Source organism: Pygocentrus nattereri, chromosome 21 (assembly GCF_015220715.1).
Source record: "Pygocentrus nattereri isolate fPygNat1 chromosome 21, fPygNat1.pri, whole genome shotgun sequence".
NCBI lineage: Eukaryota > Metazoa > Chordata > Actinopteri > Characiformes > Serrasalmidae > Pygocentrus > Pygocentrus nattereri.
Window position 1 is genome coordinate 29,887,549 of NC_051231.1, and position 21,727 is coordinate 29,909,275.

At 40.2% G+C, this 21,727-nt stretch overlaps 1 protein-coding gene across 1 annotated transcript in view; it reads right to left on the reverse strand.

Annotated features, from left to right (window-relative positions):
• mapkapk3 (MAPK activated protein kinase 3) overlaps positions 1–21,727 on the reverse strand; it is a 62,365-nt gene that overhangs the window by 11,302 nt on the left and 29,336 nt on the right. The window contains exons 2-4 of the mRNA XM_017711266.2: positions 15,758–15,897; positions 5,996–6,060; positions 559–638 (exon numbers count right to left, since the gene is read on the reverse strand). Of these exons, the coding sequence (XP_017566755.2) occupies positions 559–638; positions 5,996–6,060; positions 15,758–15,897 (285 nt within the window). The remainder of the gene's footprint in view (positions 1–558; positions 639–5,995; positions 6,061–15,757; positions 15,898–21,727) is intronic.

Consider the following 21,727-nt stretch of genomic DNA (forward strand, 5'->3'; position numbering starts at 1 on the left):
GTGAACTAAGAGTCATGATGTCATGATGGATGTTTCCTTTATACTAATAGTAGTGATAATTTTATTATTTTTCCATTTGAAGAGACGAATAAAAACAGATTTTTTCCCTTCTCCTATTAAGTTACTGTTTTATAGGTATGAGGTTTTATTACAACACGATTTCGTTATAGAGATGTTCTAATCTTTTGATGTTATACTGATATTGTAATGGGAAATTTTCATATCATCCCAACCCTGTTGTGTGTGTATATACTATTCCAGCACAGGTATTATACTGACCTTTTCTCGACCCCTTGTATTCTTTATGAATATTTGAAAATACAAAGTACGATGAATAAAAATGAGGTTATTACGCTTTACTGTTCAGATCATAACACGCTGTGCAGGGGGACAGTAGCTGTAGACTGTTCACACTTTTTAAAAAGACAGTAACTGTACAAGGTAATCAGAGAGACAGTTTGAAACAGAATGCTTATCACTGTATAACACAAAACACCGAAAACACCGAAAACACTGAATCAGTAACACAAACACCGCTCAGAACACACTCAGGGCTACCTTAATGTCTCGGTGTGCGATGTCCACATTGTGCAGAAACTGAATGGCTGTGCCGATGTCCCGCATGATCTCCGAAGCCTCTGCAACAATACACGGAATATGGTTATACACTATTAATGCAATATCTATAAATCCAATTATACAACAGTTCCACTACTTTTTATTCCTTACAACAAACAGGCTGCTTTCGTTACTGCGCATTTAAGACAGATGTACAGCGCTGTGTGAAAGTTTTAGGCATCGAAGCAAATTTTTAAACAATTGACCTCAGCAGTGAGTTTATCACAATATACATTAGAATAAAGTCACATTCATAATTCAAATAAACAGAAAATCAATAAAAAGGAACAAGAATTTCTTGGGTCCATATTTTTTCTTGACACCATCACAGCCGCCACAGAGACTCGTTAATATCATCAATGACATCATGAGCTCAATTTACTGAGCTCTGATTGGTCAAACCAGGAGCTGCTTTTTAACTACATATAATACTGGGCTTCCTCGAGGAGGAGAGGCTTGGAAATGGGTAAACAAGCACAATAACAACCAGAAAATCACTATATACATATATATATATATATATATATATATATATATATATATATATATATATATATATAACCATTATTAATTAATAGTCTATACATTTTGTTTATTAAAGTATTAACACTTTTCTCAGAAAATAAACACAAACTAAACAAATAACTAGATTTTGAAAATGTGTCTTGGGTGCCTAAGACTTTCGCACAATACTGTGTGTGTGTGTGTGTGTGTATATATATATATATATATATGTGTGTGTGTGTGTGTGTGTGTGTGTGTGTGTGTGTGTGTGATAGAAATGGTCTCAGTTCTGGTTGGCTGCCTCAGCATAAAGGTTGCCTGCAGCTCAGAATAAAACACTAACTGTAACTTTAGTACGAACAGGCACAGCTAAACTGCTACAGGCAGAATAGCCAAATATATGTAACAGTTGGTTTTTGTGACACGACAAAAATAACACTATTCAAAATGTGCTGATTTTGCAGCAATTTCCAGATATGGACAGTACAGGCTGGGGAGTGGATGGTGCATTTTGAAATACACCGATGAGGCATTATGATCTTGTTTCTACACTCACTGTCCATTTTATCAGCTCCACTTACTGTATAGCTGCACTCTGTAGTTCTACAGTTACAGACTGTAGTCCATCTGTTTCTCTGATACTCTGTTACCCCCTTTTACCCTGTTCTTCAGTGGTCAGGACCACAGAGATTATTTGGGTGGTGGGTCATTCCCAGCACTGCAGTGACACTGATGTGGTGGAGGTGTGTTAGTGTGTGTTGTGCTGGTCTGAGTGGATCAGACACAGCAGTGCTGCTGGAGTTTTTAAACATCTCAGTGTCACTGCTGGACTGAGTCCACCAACCAAAAATATCCAGCCAACAGCGTCCTGTAACAACTGATGAAGGACTAGAGGACGACCAACACAAACTGTGCAGCAGCAGATGAGCTGCCGTCTCTGACTTTACATCTACAAGGTTGACTGACAAGGTAGGAGTGTCTAATAGAGTGGACAGTGAGCGTAGAAACAAGGAGGTGGTCATAATGTTATACCTGATGGGCTTATTTGAATAATATGAATATACTACATCAAACTCTATACATGTATATTTAAAAAGCAAGAAAATATGAGTGTTTTGTCACATGAGTCTTTCAATTGAGCAAAACAGGTTTTTTACATTGTGCAACAATCTTTGGTAGGTTACAGGTCAGCGATGTGGAGATACCTGAAAAATGCGGTCAGATTGCTGTGTGGAATGTAAATAAATGTAAATCTTGCTAATCATGTTTTGTCTAATACTATTTTGAACAGGTCATCACCCACTTTGAGTCACCACTTGGATGGATTGCATCTATTTTAATGAAGTGCCCACTCGCGATAGCAGCAGATGAGGAGGGGATTATTGGAATTGGAACACACTCACCCTCAGCTAGGTTGGCCTCAGTGTCGTGAGAACTTTGCTATGCGAAATGAAGTTTGGACATAATCCACATGAAATTAGTGAATATTCACTTTGTCAGGCTGTAAACCTGTAAAAAGTCCAGCAAGCCCAAATCAGCTCAATGCTATTGCTTACACCCAGATAGCAAGCAAACCCTTTTATCTCCAAAATGGTAACTTTACAGGAGAAGGGAAAACATACTTTATTTTTAATGGAAGTCAATGGAACCAGACTTTTTTCCATGTCATTTTGAGTCGTTTCTTTTGGTCCATTCATCAGGAAATTTACACACAGTGTAAAGGGCAACAGGCATTTTCAAATTATGACAAAAACTGACAATTGATGAAAATAGAGTTACATGGTTTTGTTCTGACAGCAGCCATATACAGGTCTGCTGACTCAATAAGGACAACACCCCCCTGTAGCCTATGCAACTTCTAGTCTACCCTCAGACCACCCAGACCCAGGACCACTGTCCTGCATACAAAGCCTAGTTCTTAATCTCCTCAAACAGGTTTTTAAATCAACATCACCTTATTTTGGAAGATAAACTAAGACAATTAAAAACTACTGAGAGAAAATATATAATAGGCCTAATATAAAATGACGTTATTGCTGATACTGAACTAGTTCAGTTAGAGCTGTATAATCAGCTTTATTTATGATATTCTTGTTTAAATTATTATTAGCCTATCCCAGCCGTCATTGGGCAGAAGGCAAGGAACACCCGGAACAGGTCGCCGGTCCATCACAGGGCTAATGTTAGAGCTTCTATATGAAAATTATTTTCTGATTGTTGAATGATGTGGAAACATGTTGGCTCATCGGGGCAACATGAGAACAGAGAAATATCTTTACTAACTTTACAAAGCTGCTGTATCATGGTTAGCCTTCTCAGGGTCTAAGACACTTGTGTTTCACGTAGCAAAATAAAGCGATATGCGGTAGCAAGTTGCTAGGCACTGATCAGATAGTCCTCTCATTGAGCCAGTTTTAATGGTAACTTACACCTAATAATTGCTGACCAGGGTTGCCAGGCAACCCTTGTTTGTATAGCTTCCAGCCCCAAAAATATTAAAAACCTGCCACAATGCATGAAAAACCATTTAAGAAATACATATCAAAAAGCCGTTTCAAGCATGATGGTAAATAATACAGCATTAACCAACAAAACATCAATAATACACTTCTTATGTTAGATTATCTGATGATGGTTTGAATATGAAAATTTGCAGATATGTATTCAAGTTGCTGCTAGAGACTGTCAGTATTATCACTGCTAAGAACTGAACACTTCTTACATAATTTTTCATATTTAAGAACAAAGAAACTATAAGTGATTTCAGTAAAATAATACATTTTTTTATTTGTATGTGTATCTCATTTTCATAACTTGCAAAGCTTGTGTAATCAATGTTATCAGAGTAATTTTTCATGCACTGTATGTGATATTATCTATGATCCCACCCAATCAGAAAGGTAAATGGTACAGAAAGCTACTATTACACAACACTGTACAGTCATTAATATGGATACTCCATGTCATGTTAGGCATAAATAGGTACGTTAACCAATGATTTAGAGTGTGACTGATACAGATGGATGGGGCAACGGCCTCCTCTTAACGGGAGTGACTAAAATATCAATGTAAGGGGGAGCGAGGAGGCGGACGCACACGCTGAGATAAGCGAGATTTATTATGGGCAAATCCAGGGTCGTGGTCATAACAGTCCAGGTTCATATAGCCGACACGGACAGATCGGGGGACAGACAAGACAAAAAAACTGAATCCATATCAAACAAAGACCAATACAAAGATACAAAGACTGGCAAACACAAGGGGCAAACACAGGGCTTAATACACGGAACAATGAGGGACAGGTGAACACAATCAGAGGCGGAGTAACCAAACAGGGGGCAGGACTAAAACCAAAACAAAGGAGCACATGGACAGGACTGGGAGGGGCCAATCGTGACAATCAATAAATCAAAGTTTTAATCCCTGACTCGATGTGGAGAGAAGCGAGGCCTATTCAAATTTCAGCTGCATGATTAAGTAATGAAGTTTATTTATCTTATACACTTTTTTAAACCCACCAACATAACAACAAACCAGCCCACCCACCAAATCACTTTTCCATCCTCCAAATCCAGCCAAGATCCACGCAAATGGAGGGAACCCACTCAATCTGGCAACACTAGCACTAACCTAAATGCCCAGCAGGAGGCTGTTAGGCTAAACCCTGAGACATAACCATAGTAACATGATATACACACATCAGCTTTTAACATTTACAGCTGTCTATGTGAGCTGCCACACGTCACTACTGGCATTGTAATCTATTTACATTATACAGTGTTCGGTACTGAAACAGCAATTCATTTTTCCCTCAAAGGTTTATTACAAAACTAGCCACATCCAGCTTTATCCACACTGTGTTGGCTGGGAGCGGAAAGACTGGACTAATTTAGGGTTACTCCACACTGACAGTCTGTGTGTATGTGTACAGTGTGGGTACGGAGAGTGTGCGGATGTGTACGTCCAGTTTAAAGGACAGTTTTAGACACTTGTTTACCTTTCTAATCAGACTCAAACAAAAAGCAGAGCCGGAACAGAGTCAGATGTTTGGGTGTTTTCAGGGCAAACTAATGACTGAGGTTTCCGACCGTGTGTGTGTGTTTGTACATTGTTAAGACCACCAATTTTCTTCTTTCTTAAAGAAAAAACATTTCTTCCGGGGTCCTGAGGTTAACAGTAGAGTTAGACTTAGGATCTGGGCCCTTAGTACTTTTGATATGTACATACAGTAACGTGCAAAAGTTAGAGACCACCTTTCATTTATTAAATTTACAGTCAAAACGATCCCTTATGTACAAGTTATTCATCCCAAAGCCTCTACAACAAAATACCACTCATGGATGTTTCTCCACACCTCCAAAGTTCAGTCTTAGAAGTTAGAAGCATTTTCAGGTCTGCGGCAAGAGTAAAGCTTGTCTCTCTCTCTCTCTCTCTCTCTCTCTCTCTCTCTCTCTCTCTCTCTCAAAGACGGTTATCTGATGGGGCAGGTTTTTTTGGTCTAGCAGGTCTTGCAGGTGGTTGTTAGGAATCTCATTTTCTCTGTATCTTTTTATCTTTTTTTTGTACTCCAGTTTTGGAAACACCTGTTTTTTCCCTTAGTTTCTTAGATTTGTTCCTTTCTTATACAAATCTAGAATTTCATATTTAATCTTCTTAGAAATATCACCTAAAAAATGAATAACTTGTACTTAATGGCTGTTTTGACTGGACATTAAATGAAACATGGACACTGACTTTTGCACAGTACTGTATTTCATACATATAGTAAATATTATAGTAGTCCGCACATTATTACATACATGTACAGACATATATGCAAACTACTATGGGACACACATAGTTCGCTTGTCTCGGTGGAAACTTGGAAACTCACCTCTCTCAGTAAAAGCCTGGTCACCTCTGGCCTGAATTCTGCTGAAGAGCTCTCCTCCTTCCATACTGAAACACACACACACGGAAACACATGATGAAACTGGTATCTAATCTCACTTCCTTCTACAGCACATGAGTGAGAGAATGCATGAACCGAGAAATGAGTAAATGAATGAGTATTGAATAATGTAGAGTGAATGAAAAGCGACAGATTTAAATTACAGCACATTTGCATTATTGACTTTCATCATCTCCTTTTGCGAATACGATAACAGTGGGCAACCCTCTGAACTATCTAGGCCTTCAGAGAGTGACTGTTGTCTTGTTTATTTAATGTTTATTTAATAGAATCATAATGCTGGTTTTTACACTTTGCGAGGACTGGACTAATGCTCTCTTTTCATTGTTAAGTTTTGTCTGGAAGCAAAAGGGTTAAAGCATTTCATGGAAAACTGTCCAATCAGGACCTTTCCCGGTGGCGTCTAGGTCAACAGAGCCAAGTACGCGGCCCTTGTTCATGACGTCAGGAGCTGGACTGTTAGATGTTAGAGTAACTACTAACTTAATCAGGAGGTGAGAAATCAACCAATCACACTTTAATTTGTAATGAGTGGAACCAATCTCGTGAGATCAAACCCCACTGTAGGCCTCCTACAGCTCCAAACTTTGAATATGAGCCACAGTCCAACCAGGTTTCGGGTTAGTTGTTAGTATTACAAACAGATTAAAACCAATTCATACAAGGTCAAATATATGGAAACAGAGTGTTTTTTACAAGCTTCAATTTTGTCTGTGATTGATCTATGGTGGATAGTGTAGTGGTTAACACCTCTGCCTTCTACACTGTAGACTGGGGTTCAATCCCCACCTGGGCAAACACCCTACACTATACCAATAGGAGTCCTTGGGCAAGACTCCTAACACCGCCTTGGCCTACCTGTGTAAAATTATCAAAATTGTAAGTCGCTCTGGATAAGAGCGTCAGCCAAATGCCGTAAATGTAAATCTAGGGAGGCCAAAAACTTTGTTTATGTGGACCACCGTTAGCTTAGCACTAACACAAACAGGAAATCCCACAGGAGCGCTAGCAGAAGTCAGAAGTTTGCATTGTAGAGGTGCTTTTTATGTAGTTTTCACGAAGCTTTGACACCGTTTATGGCCTGAACGTAAATGCTAGCTTTACTAGCTCACTGTTTCCCACTGGATGACAAAAAAATGAAGAAGAAAGTCTCACATTCAGCCAAGAAAAAAAGTTTCATTATAGCTGCACTGTGTATGATTATTTGGTTGAAACCATGGAAACGGCATTACATGAGTCATCATACACGAGAAACTGCATTACATGAGGAAATTGCATTACAGAGTCAAGATGGAAAAGTCGGCTAAAACGTAGTATTTTTTTGTGCTGCTCACCGTAAGGCCTGAAATATCCATTCAAAAGTCTGAGCTGCTGGAATTTTCATCAGCGGTCACTACCTAATGGCAATTCTTGACCTGCCTTAACCAGTCCTAATGGGTCAGTTGGCCTAAAGAGTTAATTAAGTTCTGAGACTTCACCACTGAAAGGGTTTTCAAACTTTTGCATATGCCACATATGAGTTCATCAGATATAAAGAACGTGTGCAGTGGTGCATGTAGAGAATGTTATTTTTCTGCATAGTTTGGCTGCTGAAGTTGTGCGGAATTCTTTTCACTTTAAAAATCAACAAAATATGTCATTTAATATGACAGGGGTGTCCAAACTTTTGCACACAACTGTTTACAATGGTGACCGTTGCTAGGTTACAGGTAAATGAGATGGAGTGATCCATGACAAGATTGTGGTCAGACTGGCCAGTCATACTGACAGTGGAACAAGCTGTGGTATAATTGTTTACAACAAGCAAAACCACACAGTAACATCACAAGTGCAGAATAAACCAGTGGAGTGTTTTCTGAAGTCTTTACAAGAGTGAAGTCAAGAAAGAAAGAGCGAGAGAGAGAGAGAGAGAGAGAGAGGAGAGACAGAGTGAGAAAAAGAGCGAGAGAGTGAGAGAGAGTGTGTGTGAGAGAGAGAGGAAAGAGACAGTGAGTATATGAGAGAGCATGTGAGAGAGAGCGCGTGTGTGTGTGAGAGAGCGTGTGTGTGTGAGAGTGTGTGTGAGAGAGTGAGAGAGGTGTGTGTGTGAGAGAGAGAGCGTGTGTATGAGAGAGAGAAAGAGTGTGTGTGTGAGAGACAGAGAGAGTGAGAGAGAGAGCGAGCAAAAGAGAGTGAGAGAGAGAGAGACCGTGTGTGTGTGTGTGAGAGAGAGAGAGAGAGAGAGAGAGAGAGAGAGTGAGAGAGAGTGTGTGTGAGAGTGTGTGTGACAAAGAGAGAGAGAGAGTGAGAGCGTGTGTATGAGAGAAAGAGAGAGAGAGAGAGAGAGCGTGTGTATGAGAGACAGAGAGAGAGAGAGAGCGTGTGTATGAGAGAGAGAGAAAGAGAGAGAGAGAGTGTGTGAATGAGAGAGAGAAAGAGAGAGAAAGAGAGAGCGTGTGTAGGAGAGAGAGAGAGAGAGAGAGAGACAGAGAGAGAGAGAGAGAGAGAGAGAGAGAGACAAAGACAGAGAGAGAGAGACTGTACTCAGAAAAGAACTGAGGCCTAATTAAATCATGGAACATTTTTCTTTGTGAGAATTTGGCACCGTCACTCTCTCCATCCAACAAAACTGCTGATGAGGCAGTGGGTGAGTGAGCGAGAGACAGAAGCACAGAGAGAATACACACACACACACACACACACACACACACACACACACACACACACACACTCGCTCACTCACACATGCCGTTTCACAACCTCCTCAACCCCACTTCCCCTCAAAACACACCCACAGTCTTGTAATACTACCTTTATGAGTTTTTAACAGTGATCTATGTGTTGCTAAACCCAACCTAACCGAAAGGAAACTGCTGCTAATTTACAACTTCAATTTTGTAACCACTGATGTTGATGTTGACTTTTCCTCACTGAAATATGTTCCTACAACACTACAAGACACACTTTTGGTTCCATATAGAATCTCTCAGTTGAAAAACCATGATATGGGCTCTTTAAAGTGGGAATCAGTTTAAAGATTGATGGGGCCAGCTGGCAAGTATTACGACCCAGAGACACTGATATAGACCATCAACTAGCCAGCTTCATTACAGCTACAAAACATTCATGATTATTAAACACAACACAATTTTTACATCACATTTAACTGACTAACATTGGTTACCACTGCAACTGACAGAACACCATAGCAAGTAAAGGCTGATTAAGGCTTGACAAACCTTAGCAACCACATGGAATTCCATGGCAACAGCAAAGCAACGCCTTAGCAAACACTTAGGATAACATAGCAGTGGCCAAGCAACACTTTAGCAGCCGCCTGGGATACCATAGCAATAGCCTAGCAACACCTTGGCAATCACCTGGCATACCACAGCAACTGTCTAACAATACCTTAGCAACCTCATGACACACCATAGCAACACCTTAGTAACCACCAAAAATAACACAGTACCATCCTAGCAACACCTTAGCAACCTCACTGGCTACCATAGCAATGGCCTAGCAATACCTAAGTAGTCACCTGGGATACCATGGCAATGGCCTAGCAACACCTAGAATAACACAGCAACAGCCTAGCAATGTCTTAGCAACCACCTGTGATAACACCACAACAGCCTAGGAAAACCTTAGCAATCTCACTGGCTACCATAGCAATGGCCTAGTAATGCCTATCAACAACTTAGCAACCACCTGGCATACCACAGCAACTGTCTAACAATACCTTAGCAACCTCACTGGCTACCATAGCAATGGCCTACCAACACCTAAACAACCACATGGGATACCATGGCAACAGTCTAGCAATACGTTAGAAAACATTGAGGATAATATAGCAACAGCATAGCAACACCTTAGAAACCACGGGATACCATAACTATGGTTTTGGTAACTATGGTAACTATGTATTTCATAGCAATGGCTTTGTCAAGCCAACCTAAACCTTCCAGTTAACATTTCACAATCCTACCTTTTACAGTAGAGATAGAGAGCAGATCTTTTTGTGAGGATTAAAAAAACAGTTTTATCAGTCCCTTTTATTTATTTAAGGTGGAGAAAAGCCATGAGGATGCAAGAACTCAACACCTTTGCCCATGAAGACCTACATGCATTCCAAAAAAAAGGGTTTTTGAACAACGCTGTAGAAGAACCTCTTTTAGTTCCTTACATAAACAGGTTTGAAAAGGACTTCTGAGTATGAAGACCTTTTTAAAGGTATTAAATAACCTTCATATGCTAGAAAGCAGTGGCCATCAACCCTACCCTGGAGATCTACCTCCCTGAAGACTAGTTCCAATCTCCAATCTAACATGCTACTCCTTCCTTGACCAACACTAATGCATATGATCTAGCCAATCAACGACTTATGACGAAGTTCATGAGCTGGAGAAGCTGTCAGAGATGATGGTTAGAATGAACCCCTGCAGGAACCTAGAACCCGGGTGGGTGAGCACCGCTGTAAGGATAACAGTCCTGGGGCAGTCGTGTGCTGGAGGTTAGGGAACCAGCCTTGTGACCGCAAGGTCGCTGGTTTGATTCCGCTGAGGCACCTTACCCCCAACTGCTCCTTGGGCACTGTGGATAGGGCTTCCCAGCGCTCTGGGCAAGTGTGCCCCCTAGTGTGTGTGCATTCACTAGTGTGCATGTGGGTGCTTCACTGCACAGATGGGTTAAATGCAGAGGTCAAGTTCCCTGTTGTGGGATTAATAAAGGGTAAGTAACTTAACTTCACGGTTCTACACCAGCACCAGGGGTTCTTCCTAGAAGGTTTTCATGCTCATTTTAGGTTCTTCACACTCATAAATGTGCTATACAAAAATAGCCACCAATTAAAAAAGCGGGTTCTCTTTGGTGTCATGTAAATTTATTTTTAAACATGTAAAGTAAAGGTTCAAGATTTTTCCTAGAACCATACACCCAAACCAAGAACCATTCAGGAACCTGTATTTTTAAGAGTGAACAGCAGCAACCTGTCTCTGAGTAATTATGGGCATTCACAAAGTAAACAAAAGAAATGACATGCACAAACATCATGACATCTGCCACAGCAGACAACGTTGGTGGAACAGTTTACGCAAACCGGTGTCTCATCCTGAATGACTTCCAGTGACACAGTGCAGGGACTGGTGTGAAAAGGTCAAAAGGAAATTATCCATATTAGTCAGTGGAAAAGAGACTTCAATGTTACTGTGTTTGAGAAAAGGCAATGGTCCTAGACAGCGGTTCACCAACACATACAGGGTTTCAGCTGCGTTCACACTACTAGTGTAAAGTGACATGAATCAGATTTTTTAGCCACCAAATCATTCACACGTATTTACCTTCTCTGCAGTTTGGCCCCGCCCACTCACACTGAAGATATAAGAAGTGTTTCGGCCTGCTTTTTGAATGAGGCACAGTACGGAGCATGAGTCTTAAAGGCGCAGTAACAAAAAAAGCCTTTTTAATCATCAGGAATGAAAAGAGGATGGAAAATGATCATGAAAAAAAATGAATCAAGACTGTTTTTGGTAAATAAAGCCAAAAAAATGGCACAGGAGAAAGTATTAAATGCAAAAAAAGTTTAAAGTTTAATAAACCTCCACATAGAATTTCATCATAGAGGGGATCGGTTTATAGATGGAGGGCCAGATAGCAAATATCGATGCCCAGAAATGTCAATATAGTGAGGTTGATGACCACCAACTAGCCAGCTTCATAATAGCTTAAAACGTTTTTTGATTATTAAACACAACACACCATTTTTTACCTCATGCTTAACTGGCTAACATTAGTTTCTATATCAACTGATAGAACACCACAGTGAGTAATGGCTAAATAAGTTGGTTTGGTGAACCTTAGCAACCACCTGGGATACCATGGCAACAGCCTAGCAACACCTTAGCAAACACTAAGGCTAACATAGCAACTGCCTAGCAACACCTTAACAACCACCTGGGATACCAGAGCAACAGCCTAGCAACACGGTTACAACATCATAGATAACCATAGCAACTGCCTAGCAACACCTTAACAACCACCTGGGATACCAGAGCAACAGCCTAGCAACACGGTTACAACCACCTGGGAAACCAGAACAACTACCTAGCAACACCTTAACAACCATATTAATCAGGCTTAGCGTGTTTAGAGCCACGTGAACGCAAAAATCTTTGTTTTTAATTCTGTGTGAATGTAGATCCTTTCGAATCAGATCTGAGCCACATCTTTTATCTGGTTCCAGATCAAAAGCACATGTGATTCGTTGCCATCTGACCTGAATGCTGGTGTTAGACACATTAATGCACCTGATATGCATTCACCTCCTCCCATGATCAGCTGAACTGATTAGAGCATGTTATCTTTGTGATGGCGGCATGTGCTGTTAGTTCCCTCGTGATTAGAACGTGGGAACGCAGGTGGTTTCAAAACACAGCCGTGTTCACTAAACATGAGACAAATATGAGTCACTTACACACAAATGTGAACCACCAAGGCAGAAAAATCAGAGGGAAAAACAGAAATGAGCAGTACGGCTTGTAACGTGAACGCAGCCCAATGCAACGACATAACAGGTAATCGGGAGAGTCAGGAGAATTCTCAGTGAGGTTTTGGGAAGGTTACCATGGACTAATGGATATAATACAAACTGTAAATATTACAAAGAAGTAGTAAGTTAGGTGGGAAATTAGGGGGAAGTCGTGGGCTGGAGGTTAGGGAACTGGCCCTGTAAACAGAATCCGGTTCAATCCTCAGTGCTGACAGTCCATGACTGAGGTGTCCTTGAGCAAGACACCTAACCCCCAATTGCTCCCCGGGCACTGTGTATAGGGCTGCCCACCGCTCTGGGCAAGTGTGCTCACTGCCCCGTAGTGTGTGTGTGTATTCACTAGTGTGTATGTGGTGTTAAGCTTCACAGATGGGCAGGGGAGCGCAGTGTGAGCTGCTGGCCACATTACTGCATTTCCTAGCCACAGAATCCTGCGAAATTTCAGAACAATTCATCAGCGTTTTAAAGAGATCTGTGCCAAACAGTGTTTTCAGGGCAAAAATGATTTGTTTCGGTTACTGAACTGTTTGTGTAAATCACAATATCCAACCTTCTATTACTTTAATCACTGTCTTCTTTCTACAACACAGTGCCATTTTTGAAGCAGCTGACAGGCTCACAGTAAGTGCAGCTGGGCTTAAGTACAGCCTCCGTACTGCGGGGTTAGCTGTAACACGGTGTTTAGTAAATAAAGACAAATACACTACATTTTATCAATTTGTTCCATGTTTACACATCTTTTAAACCGAAAAAGAGCGAAAAACATCTAAAAACAGGGATTTTCTACTTTATTAGTATCTTTTAGATGTCAGTGTTTTGCTTATAAATAAGTATATTAATGAAACTGGCATTAACAGTGTGTGAAGCTGTAGTTATTCAGACGCAGTTTCATATTTTACAGATGTGTGATGTTCTTCATTTGCTGTCGTTTGACACACAGACTCTCATGTCAGTTTTCATATACCACTTGATGTTTGTGTCTATCAGTTGAGCTGTTGGTCCGTCTTATAGACAGATAATATACAGTGCTGTGTGAAAGTTTTAGGATTCTAAGCAAATTTTAGATAAAAAATAAAAAAGTAACAAGAATTTCTTGGGTCCACATTTTTCTTTGACACCTTCACAGCCGCCACAGACACTCGTTAATATGATCAGTTACATCATGAGCTCAATTTACTGAGCACTGATTGGTCAAACCAGGAGCTGCTTTTTAACTACATATAATACTGGGCTTCCTCGAGGAGGAGAGGCTTGGAAATGGGTAAACAAACACACCAACATCCAGAAAATCACTATTTATTATATATATATATATATATATATATATATATATATATATATATAAACATTATTAATTAATATTCTATGAATTTTGTTTATTCAAATATTACCACTTTTCTCAGGAAATAAACACAAACTACACAAATAAACAGACTTTGAAAATGTGTCTTGGGTGCCTAAGACTTTCATACAGTACTGTACTGTATAATGCAGTTTGGTTGGGAAATATATTTGTTTCTTACTGTATCGAATGATATTGAATTTACTTTGTTTGCACTAATTCATCAGACTTTTCTAGCCCATGTTTAGGGAACGTAATTGGTCAGCTAGAACTAGAACTGCTCAAATCGGTCCTCTGTCCTAAACACTGTAATCATTTCAGTAAGTTTATTTTGTGTAAAGTGTTTTTTATTAAGTGCCAGCTCTGCGTTGAGCTGCTGAAAGCAGACCTATTGTTTACCCCGTAGTTTTTATATGTAGAAAGTTTATTCAAAATCAGAAATAAAACAAAAAACTTCAGAATTCAGCCTCTGTGTCTTGGTTTCATGTGTGTAGTGTGTAACTTTACAGGAGAAGGAAAAAACCTACTTTACTTTTAATGGAAGTCTATGGAACCAGAGTTTTTTCCGAGTCTTTTTGGGCCGTTTCTTGTGGTCCATCCATCATGAAATGTACACACAGTGTAAAGGGCAACAGGCATTTTCAAATTATGTCAAAAACTGAAAAACAACAAAAATGGAGATACAAGGTTTTCTTTCAACAGCAGCAAAACACAGCTAGAGTTTGTGGTGGGCTGGTCTACATGTTGTAAAAGCCCAGTACAGTTTTTCCTGAATGTACAAAGCACTGCACAGTTCAGTCCTGAGTTCAGTATCGGAAATGAGAGCTATGCTGAATTCACACTGAAATGATTTCAATGTGGACGTTATTTCCGCATGAATAAAACGTATCACATCAATACTATTATTACATATTTCATATTTCAGTCTGCCTTCTTTGTGCAATGACTGTGCTGACGTAATATATGGTATGCATGTGTAAATGATGTACACATTAAAATCCAATTAACACCATCATTTTTATCAGCCTGCTCTCTGATTTCTGCAACACGTGAAGTCCTCTGAGCTCAACACGGCGTGTTACAGGGAAAAACACTGAACTGTGCAACGCTGTAAACCGTAAACCACAGGCCCAGCGCAGCCGGTCCAACTCACTTCCTGAGGCTTAGCACATGCGTGTGTGTGTGTTAGGACCACTGGCTAAAGTGTGTCATTGGAAACCATAGAGTTAACGGTTTGAGGGTGGGCAGGTAGCACATTAGTAACACATACAGGTTTGTTTTTATGTCTTTTCAAGACAAAGGGTCATATATATGTTATATAGGAAAATAACGTAAACACTCCAGCAGCACTGCTGTGTCTGATCCACTCAGACCAGCGCAACACACACTAACACACCACCACAGAGAATGATCCATCACCCAGATAATACCTGTTCTGTGAGGGTCCATGGGGTCCTGACCACTGAAGAACAGGGTAAAAGGGGGCTAACAAGGTACACAGAGAAACAGACGGACTACAGTCTGTAACTGTAGAACTACAAAGTGCAGCTATACAGTAAGTGGAGCTGATAAAATGGACAATGAGCGTAGAAACAAGGTGCTGGTCATTTACACTGGTTTATCTCCAGTACTAGTTCCCCTTCAACAGCAAACTTCAAATGGCAGAAGTTCTCACTGGCCCCATGCACGGGAAGTTGGCTGAAACCATTTACTGTCCGTGTGACCATCTGCTGATGACTGAGGCCTGGGAAATGCATTATAAAAGGCTGAGTGATGCATGCTGGGAAATGTAGTCGAATCAGTGGCAGTTCCTCACCATTCCATGATGATGAGCAGACACTTTTTCCCGTGGTACATATTTTCGTACAGGCTGAGGATGCGCACTATATACGGCCCTCCGGAGACGCGCCAGTGCAGTTCCACCTCGCGCCGAGCCTTCGGGCTGTCGTAGAGAATCTGCGGGGAGAGGAAACAGAGGTCAGCAGGGAAAATGAAGCTCCATTAATCCAGCAGGCTGGAATGCGTTTTTTTCTTTATCTGATTGTGTTTGGAGGCAGGCTTTCAGGAAATGACCGTTTGAGCAAATAGCTCTGTTGGGGTCCATGTAAAGGGATGTTTAGGCCATTAAGAAATGAAGAACTGAAGTATGAAGGTTGTATCATACAGATTGATGCCCCAATGAAAATGAACTATGTCTTTATATCTATGCATATCACTGCTCTCGGAAGAAAACCTTGTATCTCCATTTTACCATTTTTTACTCCATTCCTTTACACTGTGTGTAAATTTCATGACATATGGACCAAGAGAAACGGCCCAAAATGACTTGGAAAAAACTCTGGTTCCATAGACTTCCATTAAAAGTAAAGTAGGTTTTTTCCTTCTCCTGTAAAGTTACACACTACACACATGAAACCAAGACACAGTGGCTGAATTCTGAAGTTTTTTGTTTTATTTCTGATTTTGAATAAACTTTCTACATATAAAAACTACGGGGTAAACAATAGGTCTGCTTTCAGCAGCTCAAAGCAGAGTTGGCACTTAAAAAAAAACACTTTACACAAAATAAACTTACTGAAATGATTACAGTGTTTAGGACAGAGGACCGATTTGAGCAGTTCTAGTTCTAGCTGACCAATTACGTTCCCTAAACATGGGCTAGAAAAGTCTGATGAATTAGTGCAAACAAAGTAAATTCAATATCAATCGATACAGTAAGAAACAAATATATTTCCCAACCAAACTGCATTATACAGTACTGTACTGTATGAAAGTCTTAGGCACCCAAGACACATTTTCAAAGTCTGTTTATTTGTGTAGTTTGTGTTTATTTCCTGAGAAAAGTGGTAATATTTGAATAAACAAAATTCATAGAATATTAATTAATAATGTTTATATATATATTTTCTTTTCGTCATATCAAAACCATGTAAATAATGTCTTTTTTCAATTGCTTTCATGCTGCATTAGAAAACGCCAGCTGTGCTTTACATTGTATGAACACTGCATGATGAAAGAATCAATACAAATAATCAAAAATGATTACTTGCAATAATATTTCATTAATGTTTTTTTCCCTTTTCTTATAAAATGTCATATTTTCAGATATATAAGGTTTGTTTTTTGTGACGTCTACAATGTGCTGTCAGTATATTTTCAAATATATTGAATATATTGAAATATATTTTCAGTACATCACAATATACATATTTACTTCAGCATATTAATACACTGAATACAATATATTACCATAAAGACCTATACATTTTCAATATATCACACTTATTAGGGCTGTCAAACAATGAAAACGATCACAATTAATCACCTAATTTCCTTTCTGAGCGAGGCACAATATATGGCAGCCAATCAGAACAGAGGTCATTTACATATATCAGTCTTAAAGGCACAGTAACAAAAACTGAGAGGTCAGTGCATAAAACCACAAGTGGCCCTTTTTTTCCAAACCATTGTCTAGCTTGTAATTTTTTTTTATTATAATGTTTTTTTGCATGGGCAACTGCATCGGTTTCACAATGTTCTGATTCAAGCAGCTGAAATACCATGAAATCAATCAATATGTTCATTTTCCTGTTCATTCTGTTCTCTCTGCCTCTGAAAGTCAATTAGAGCTGGTTTCCATGAGTCTAACAGAGCCTTTATCTCTTTGTTGGAGACTAGAGGAAACCAGTTGCTCAACAGAGCAACTATTTTAACACAATACAAAGCCTTCCATCCATGTTATGCAATCTGCTGAACTGTCTAGGTTCACTGAAGCGGTTTGGGAAAGTTTCTGCTTGGACACATTCTCTCTGAACATCACGTAGAGGCTGTACCTGCTTCTTTTTCCTCTATAGTACAAGAAATTCACCCAAAATGGCAGCAAAATGAAGAAAAGGTGGCTTGAAGTAGGCCTGAGGTAGTCAAGCTAATCACTAATGGTGTAAAATGACTATAGGAGTAAGAAACCATGTCCAGTGATAAGGAGAATAATCAGATTTACAACCAGAAAAGAGCAATAAAATGAAGGAAATGAAAGCTGCAAATTTAAACGCTACATATTTAGGACCATGAGTTCCATGTAGGAGAATTTCATGCTTAAAAGGTTCTTCGCATGATGAAGTTCTTCAGATTGATGGATAAAGGGCTGTATATTGTTCTATGCAGGGCCTTTTTGAAAATCTTTCTAATATACACTAAACTGCCAACAGTATTTGGTCGTCTGGCTTTACACACACATGAAATTGAGTCACATCCCATTCTTAATCCATACGGTTTAATACGATGTCTGCTCGCCCTTTGCAGCTATAACAGCTTCAACTCTTCTGGGAAGGCTTTCCACAAGGGTTAGGATTGTGTTTATAGGAATTTTTGACCGTTCTTCCAGAAGCGCATTTGTGAGGTCAGACACTGATGTTGGACGAGAAGGTCTGGCTCACAGTCTCCGCTCTAATTCATCCCAAAGGTGTTCTATCAGGTTGAGGTCAGGACTCTGAGCAGGCCAGTCAAGTTCTTCCACACCAAACTCACTCATCCGTGTCTTTATGGACCTGCTTTGTGCACTGGTGCGCAGTCATGTTGGAACAGGAAGGGGCCGTCCCCAAACTGCTCCCACAAAGTTGGGAGCATGAAATTGTCCAAAATCTCTTGGTGCTGAAGCTTTAAGAGTTCCTTTCACTGGAACTAAGGGGCCGAGCCCAACTCCTGAAAAACAACCCCACACCATAATGCCCCCTCCACCAAACTTTACACTTGGCACAATGCAGTCAGACAAATACCGTCTCCTGGGAACCACCAAACCCAGACTCGTCCATCGGATAGGCCTGGGTGCTTGCAGGCCTAGGTGCTTGGTTTTATACACCTGTGGCCATGGAAGTGATTGGAACACCTGAATTCAATGATTTGGATGCGTGAGTGAATACTTTTGGAAATATAGTGTATCACCAAAAAGGGTTCTTTTATTGTTACTATGTCATTCTTGTAACAATAGCAGAACCCCCTGTAGTACAATACACAAGATATACAACACATTCTCCATTTTTCTGAAGAACTATATTGTCAAGCAAAGAATCACTTAAGCTTGATATATATATATAAAATAGATTTGGGTTCTATATAGAACTATTGGCCTTTCTAAAGAACCCTTGATGAACCTTCCTTTTTAATTGTGGAAGATGTATCTATCATTTTATGATGGTTGGAACAGTAAGCAAGCATGTCCAGGAATAAGCAGAATAAAATTACATTTATAGTGATTCATTCAAGTTCTTTTTTCCTCGTAAAGACCCTCCCTCCTTCTCAAGTTCTCTCTCTCTCTCTCAGTCCCTCACCCTCAGTAAGTGACAGGAATAGGCGTGAGGCCTTGACATTGCACATGTCTTCCATCAGAGAGTATTTTTGGCCGCAGAGCGTAATCCATCACCACACAACTCTGAGCATGAAATAAGAGGGCTCTCCTACAAACCCACGAGCAGCAAAACCATCCTGTCCTTTTACTTTCTGATTAGTTACTGAGGTTAAGATTATGGTTCGGTTTAGGGTTAGACTTAAACCATTCTTATTACATCTACTAACATATGTATATTTTATGGAACACATTATTACACACACACACACACACACACATGTTTGTCACACTTAAGTGTTTCGGAACATCAAACCATTTTAAACACTAGTAAAGTCCACCAAAAGATCCTTAAAAGCTACACATCATGCCGAGATCCAAAGAAATTCAGGAACAATTGAGAAAGAAAGTAATTGAGATCTATCAGTCTGGAAAGGGTTATAAAGCCATTTCCAAAGCTTTGGGAATCCAGTGAACCACAGTGAGAGCCATTATCCACAAATGGCGAAGACATGGAACAGTGGTGAACCTTCCCAGGAGTGGCCGGCCGCCCAAAATTACCCCAAGAGCGCAGCGACGACTCATCCAAGAGGTCACAAAAGACCCCACAACAACGTCCAAAGAACTGCAGGCCTCACTTGCCTCAGTTAAGGTCAGCGTTCATGCCTCCACCATCAGAAAAAGACTGGGCAAAAATGGCCTGCATGGCAGAGTTCCAAGAAGAAAACCACTGCTGAGCAAAAAGAACATTAAAGCTCGTCTCAATTTTTCCAAAACACATCTTGATGATCCCCAACACTTTTGGGAAAATATTCTGTGGACCGATGAGACAAAAGTGGAACTCTTTGGAAGGTGTGTGTCCCATTACATCTGGCATAAAAGGAACACTGCATTTCAGAAAAAGAACATTATACCAACAGTAAAATATGGTGGTGGTAGTGTGATGGTCTGGGGCTGTTTTGCTGCGTCAGGACCTGGAAGACTTGCTGTGATAAATGGAACTATGAATTCTGCTGTCTACCAAAAGATCCTGAAGGAGAATGTCCGACCATCTGTTCGTGAACTCAAGCTGAAACGAACTTGGGTTCTGCAGCAGGACAATGATCCTAAACACACCAGCAAGTCCACCACTGAATGGCTGAAGAAAAACAAAATGAAGACTTTGGAGTGGCCTAGCCAAAGTCCTGACCTGAATCCTATTGAGATGTTGTGGTATGACCTTAAAAAGGCCGTTCATGCTCGAAAACCCTCTAATGTAACTGAATTAGAACTATTCTGCAAAGATGAGTGGGCCAAAATTCCTCCGGAACGCTGTAAAAGACTCATTGCAAGTTATCGCAAACGCTTGGTTGCAGTTGTTGCTGCTAAGGGTGGCCCAACCAGTTATTAGGTTTAGGGGGCAATCACTTTTTCACACAGGGCCATGATGATTTGGATTTTTTTTCTCCTTTAATAATAAACACCTTCATTTACAAATTGCATTTTGTGTTTACTTGTGTTGTCCTTGACTATTGTTTAAATTGGTTTGATGTTCCGAAACACTTAAGTGTGACAAACATGCAAAAAAACAGGAAATGAGGAAGGGGGCAAACACTTTTTCACACCACTGTATGTTAGTCTGTACGCTATACGCTAACATTCACACAAGCAACTACACACACACACACACACACACACACACACACACACACACACACACACATATATATATATATAGCTGGTATGTGTGTGTGTGTGTGTGTGTGTGTGTGTGTGTGTAGTTGCTTGTGTGAATGTTAGCGTATCACTGAAGGAGATCTTAATGTCAGTAAAATCTTTGAGATAAGCTTAGTTGAGAGGACGCAGCTGTAGCTGGTTGGCTTTAAGATCGGAAGGATGGACGGATGAGTTAAAGCGGCAGCAGAATGCACTGAAGTAAAACGTTGACGGAATGAAATACTGATAGAATTAGGCTTAGTGTTGGAGAGCTTGTGTAATTTTCTGTTAAACATAATGATAATGAATAACTCATACTTAACGGCTGTTCTGACTGGAAATCAGTACCGTACTGTATTTATAATACATATCAGACATATTGTCATTACATACAGGTACTTATCTATAACACATGTATGAGCTCACGCCCTGCCAAGCTAGAAAAACAAACGTGTGTGTTTAATCGTGAGCGCTGAACATGGTGTAGCGTTTTCACACTCAAAAGCTTCAAGATGTAAATTCCATTATTTAAACAGGCAAAACCCAACGTCCCAGGCCTTATTCATCTCAGCTAACAATGGCCCAGAGACGGCGCATTACCATAGAGGAATCCCCAACGGACCTTCATTAGGCTGCTGCTCATCATGCGGTTACAGGCAAACAAGCAAACGAACAGTACACAACCGCAATTTGTATCAATTAAAGCCCAAAGCTGTTTGTGTGTGAACAAGGTGAGGAGGCGTTGATGTG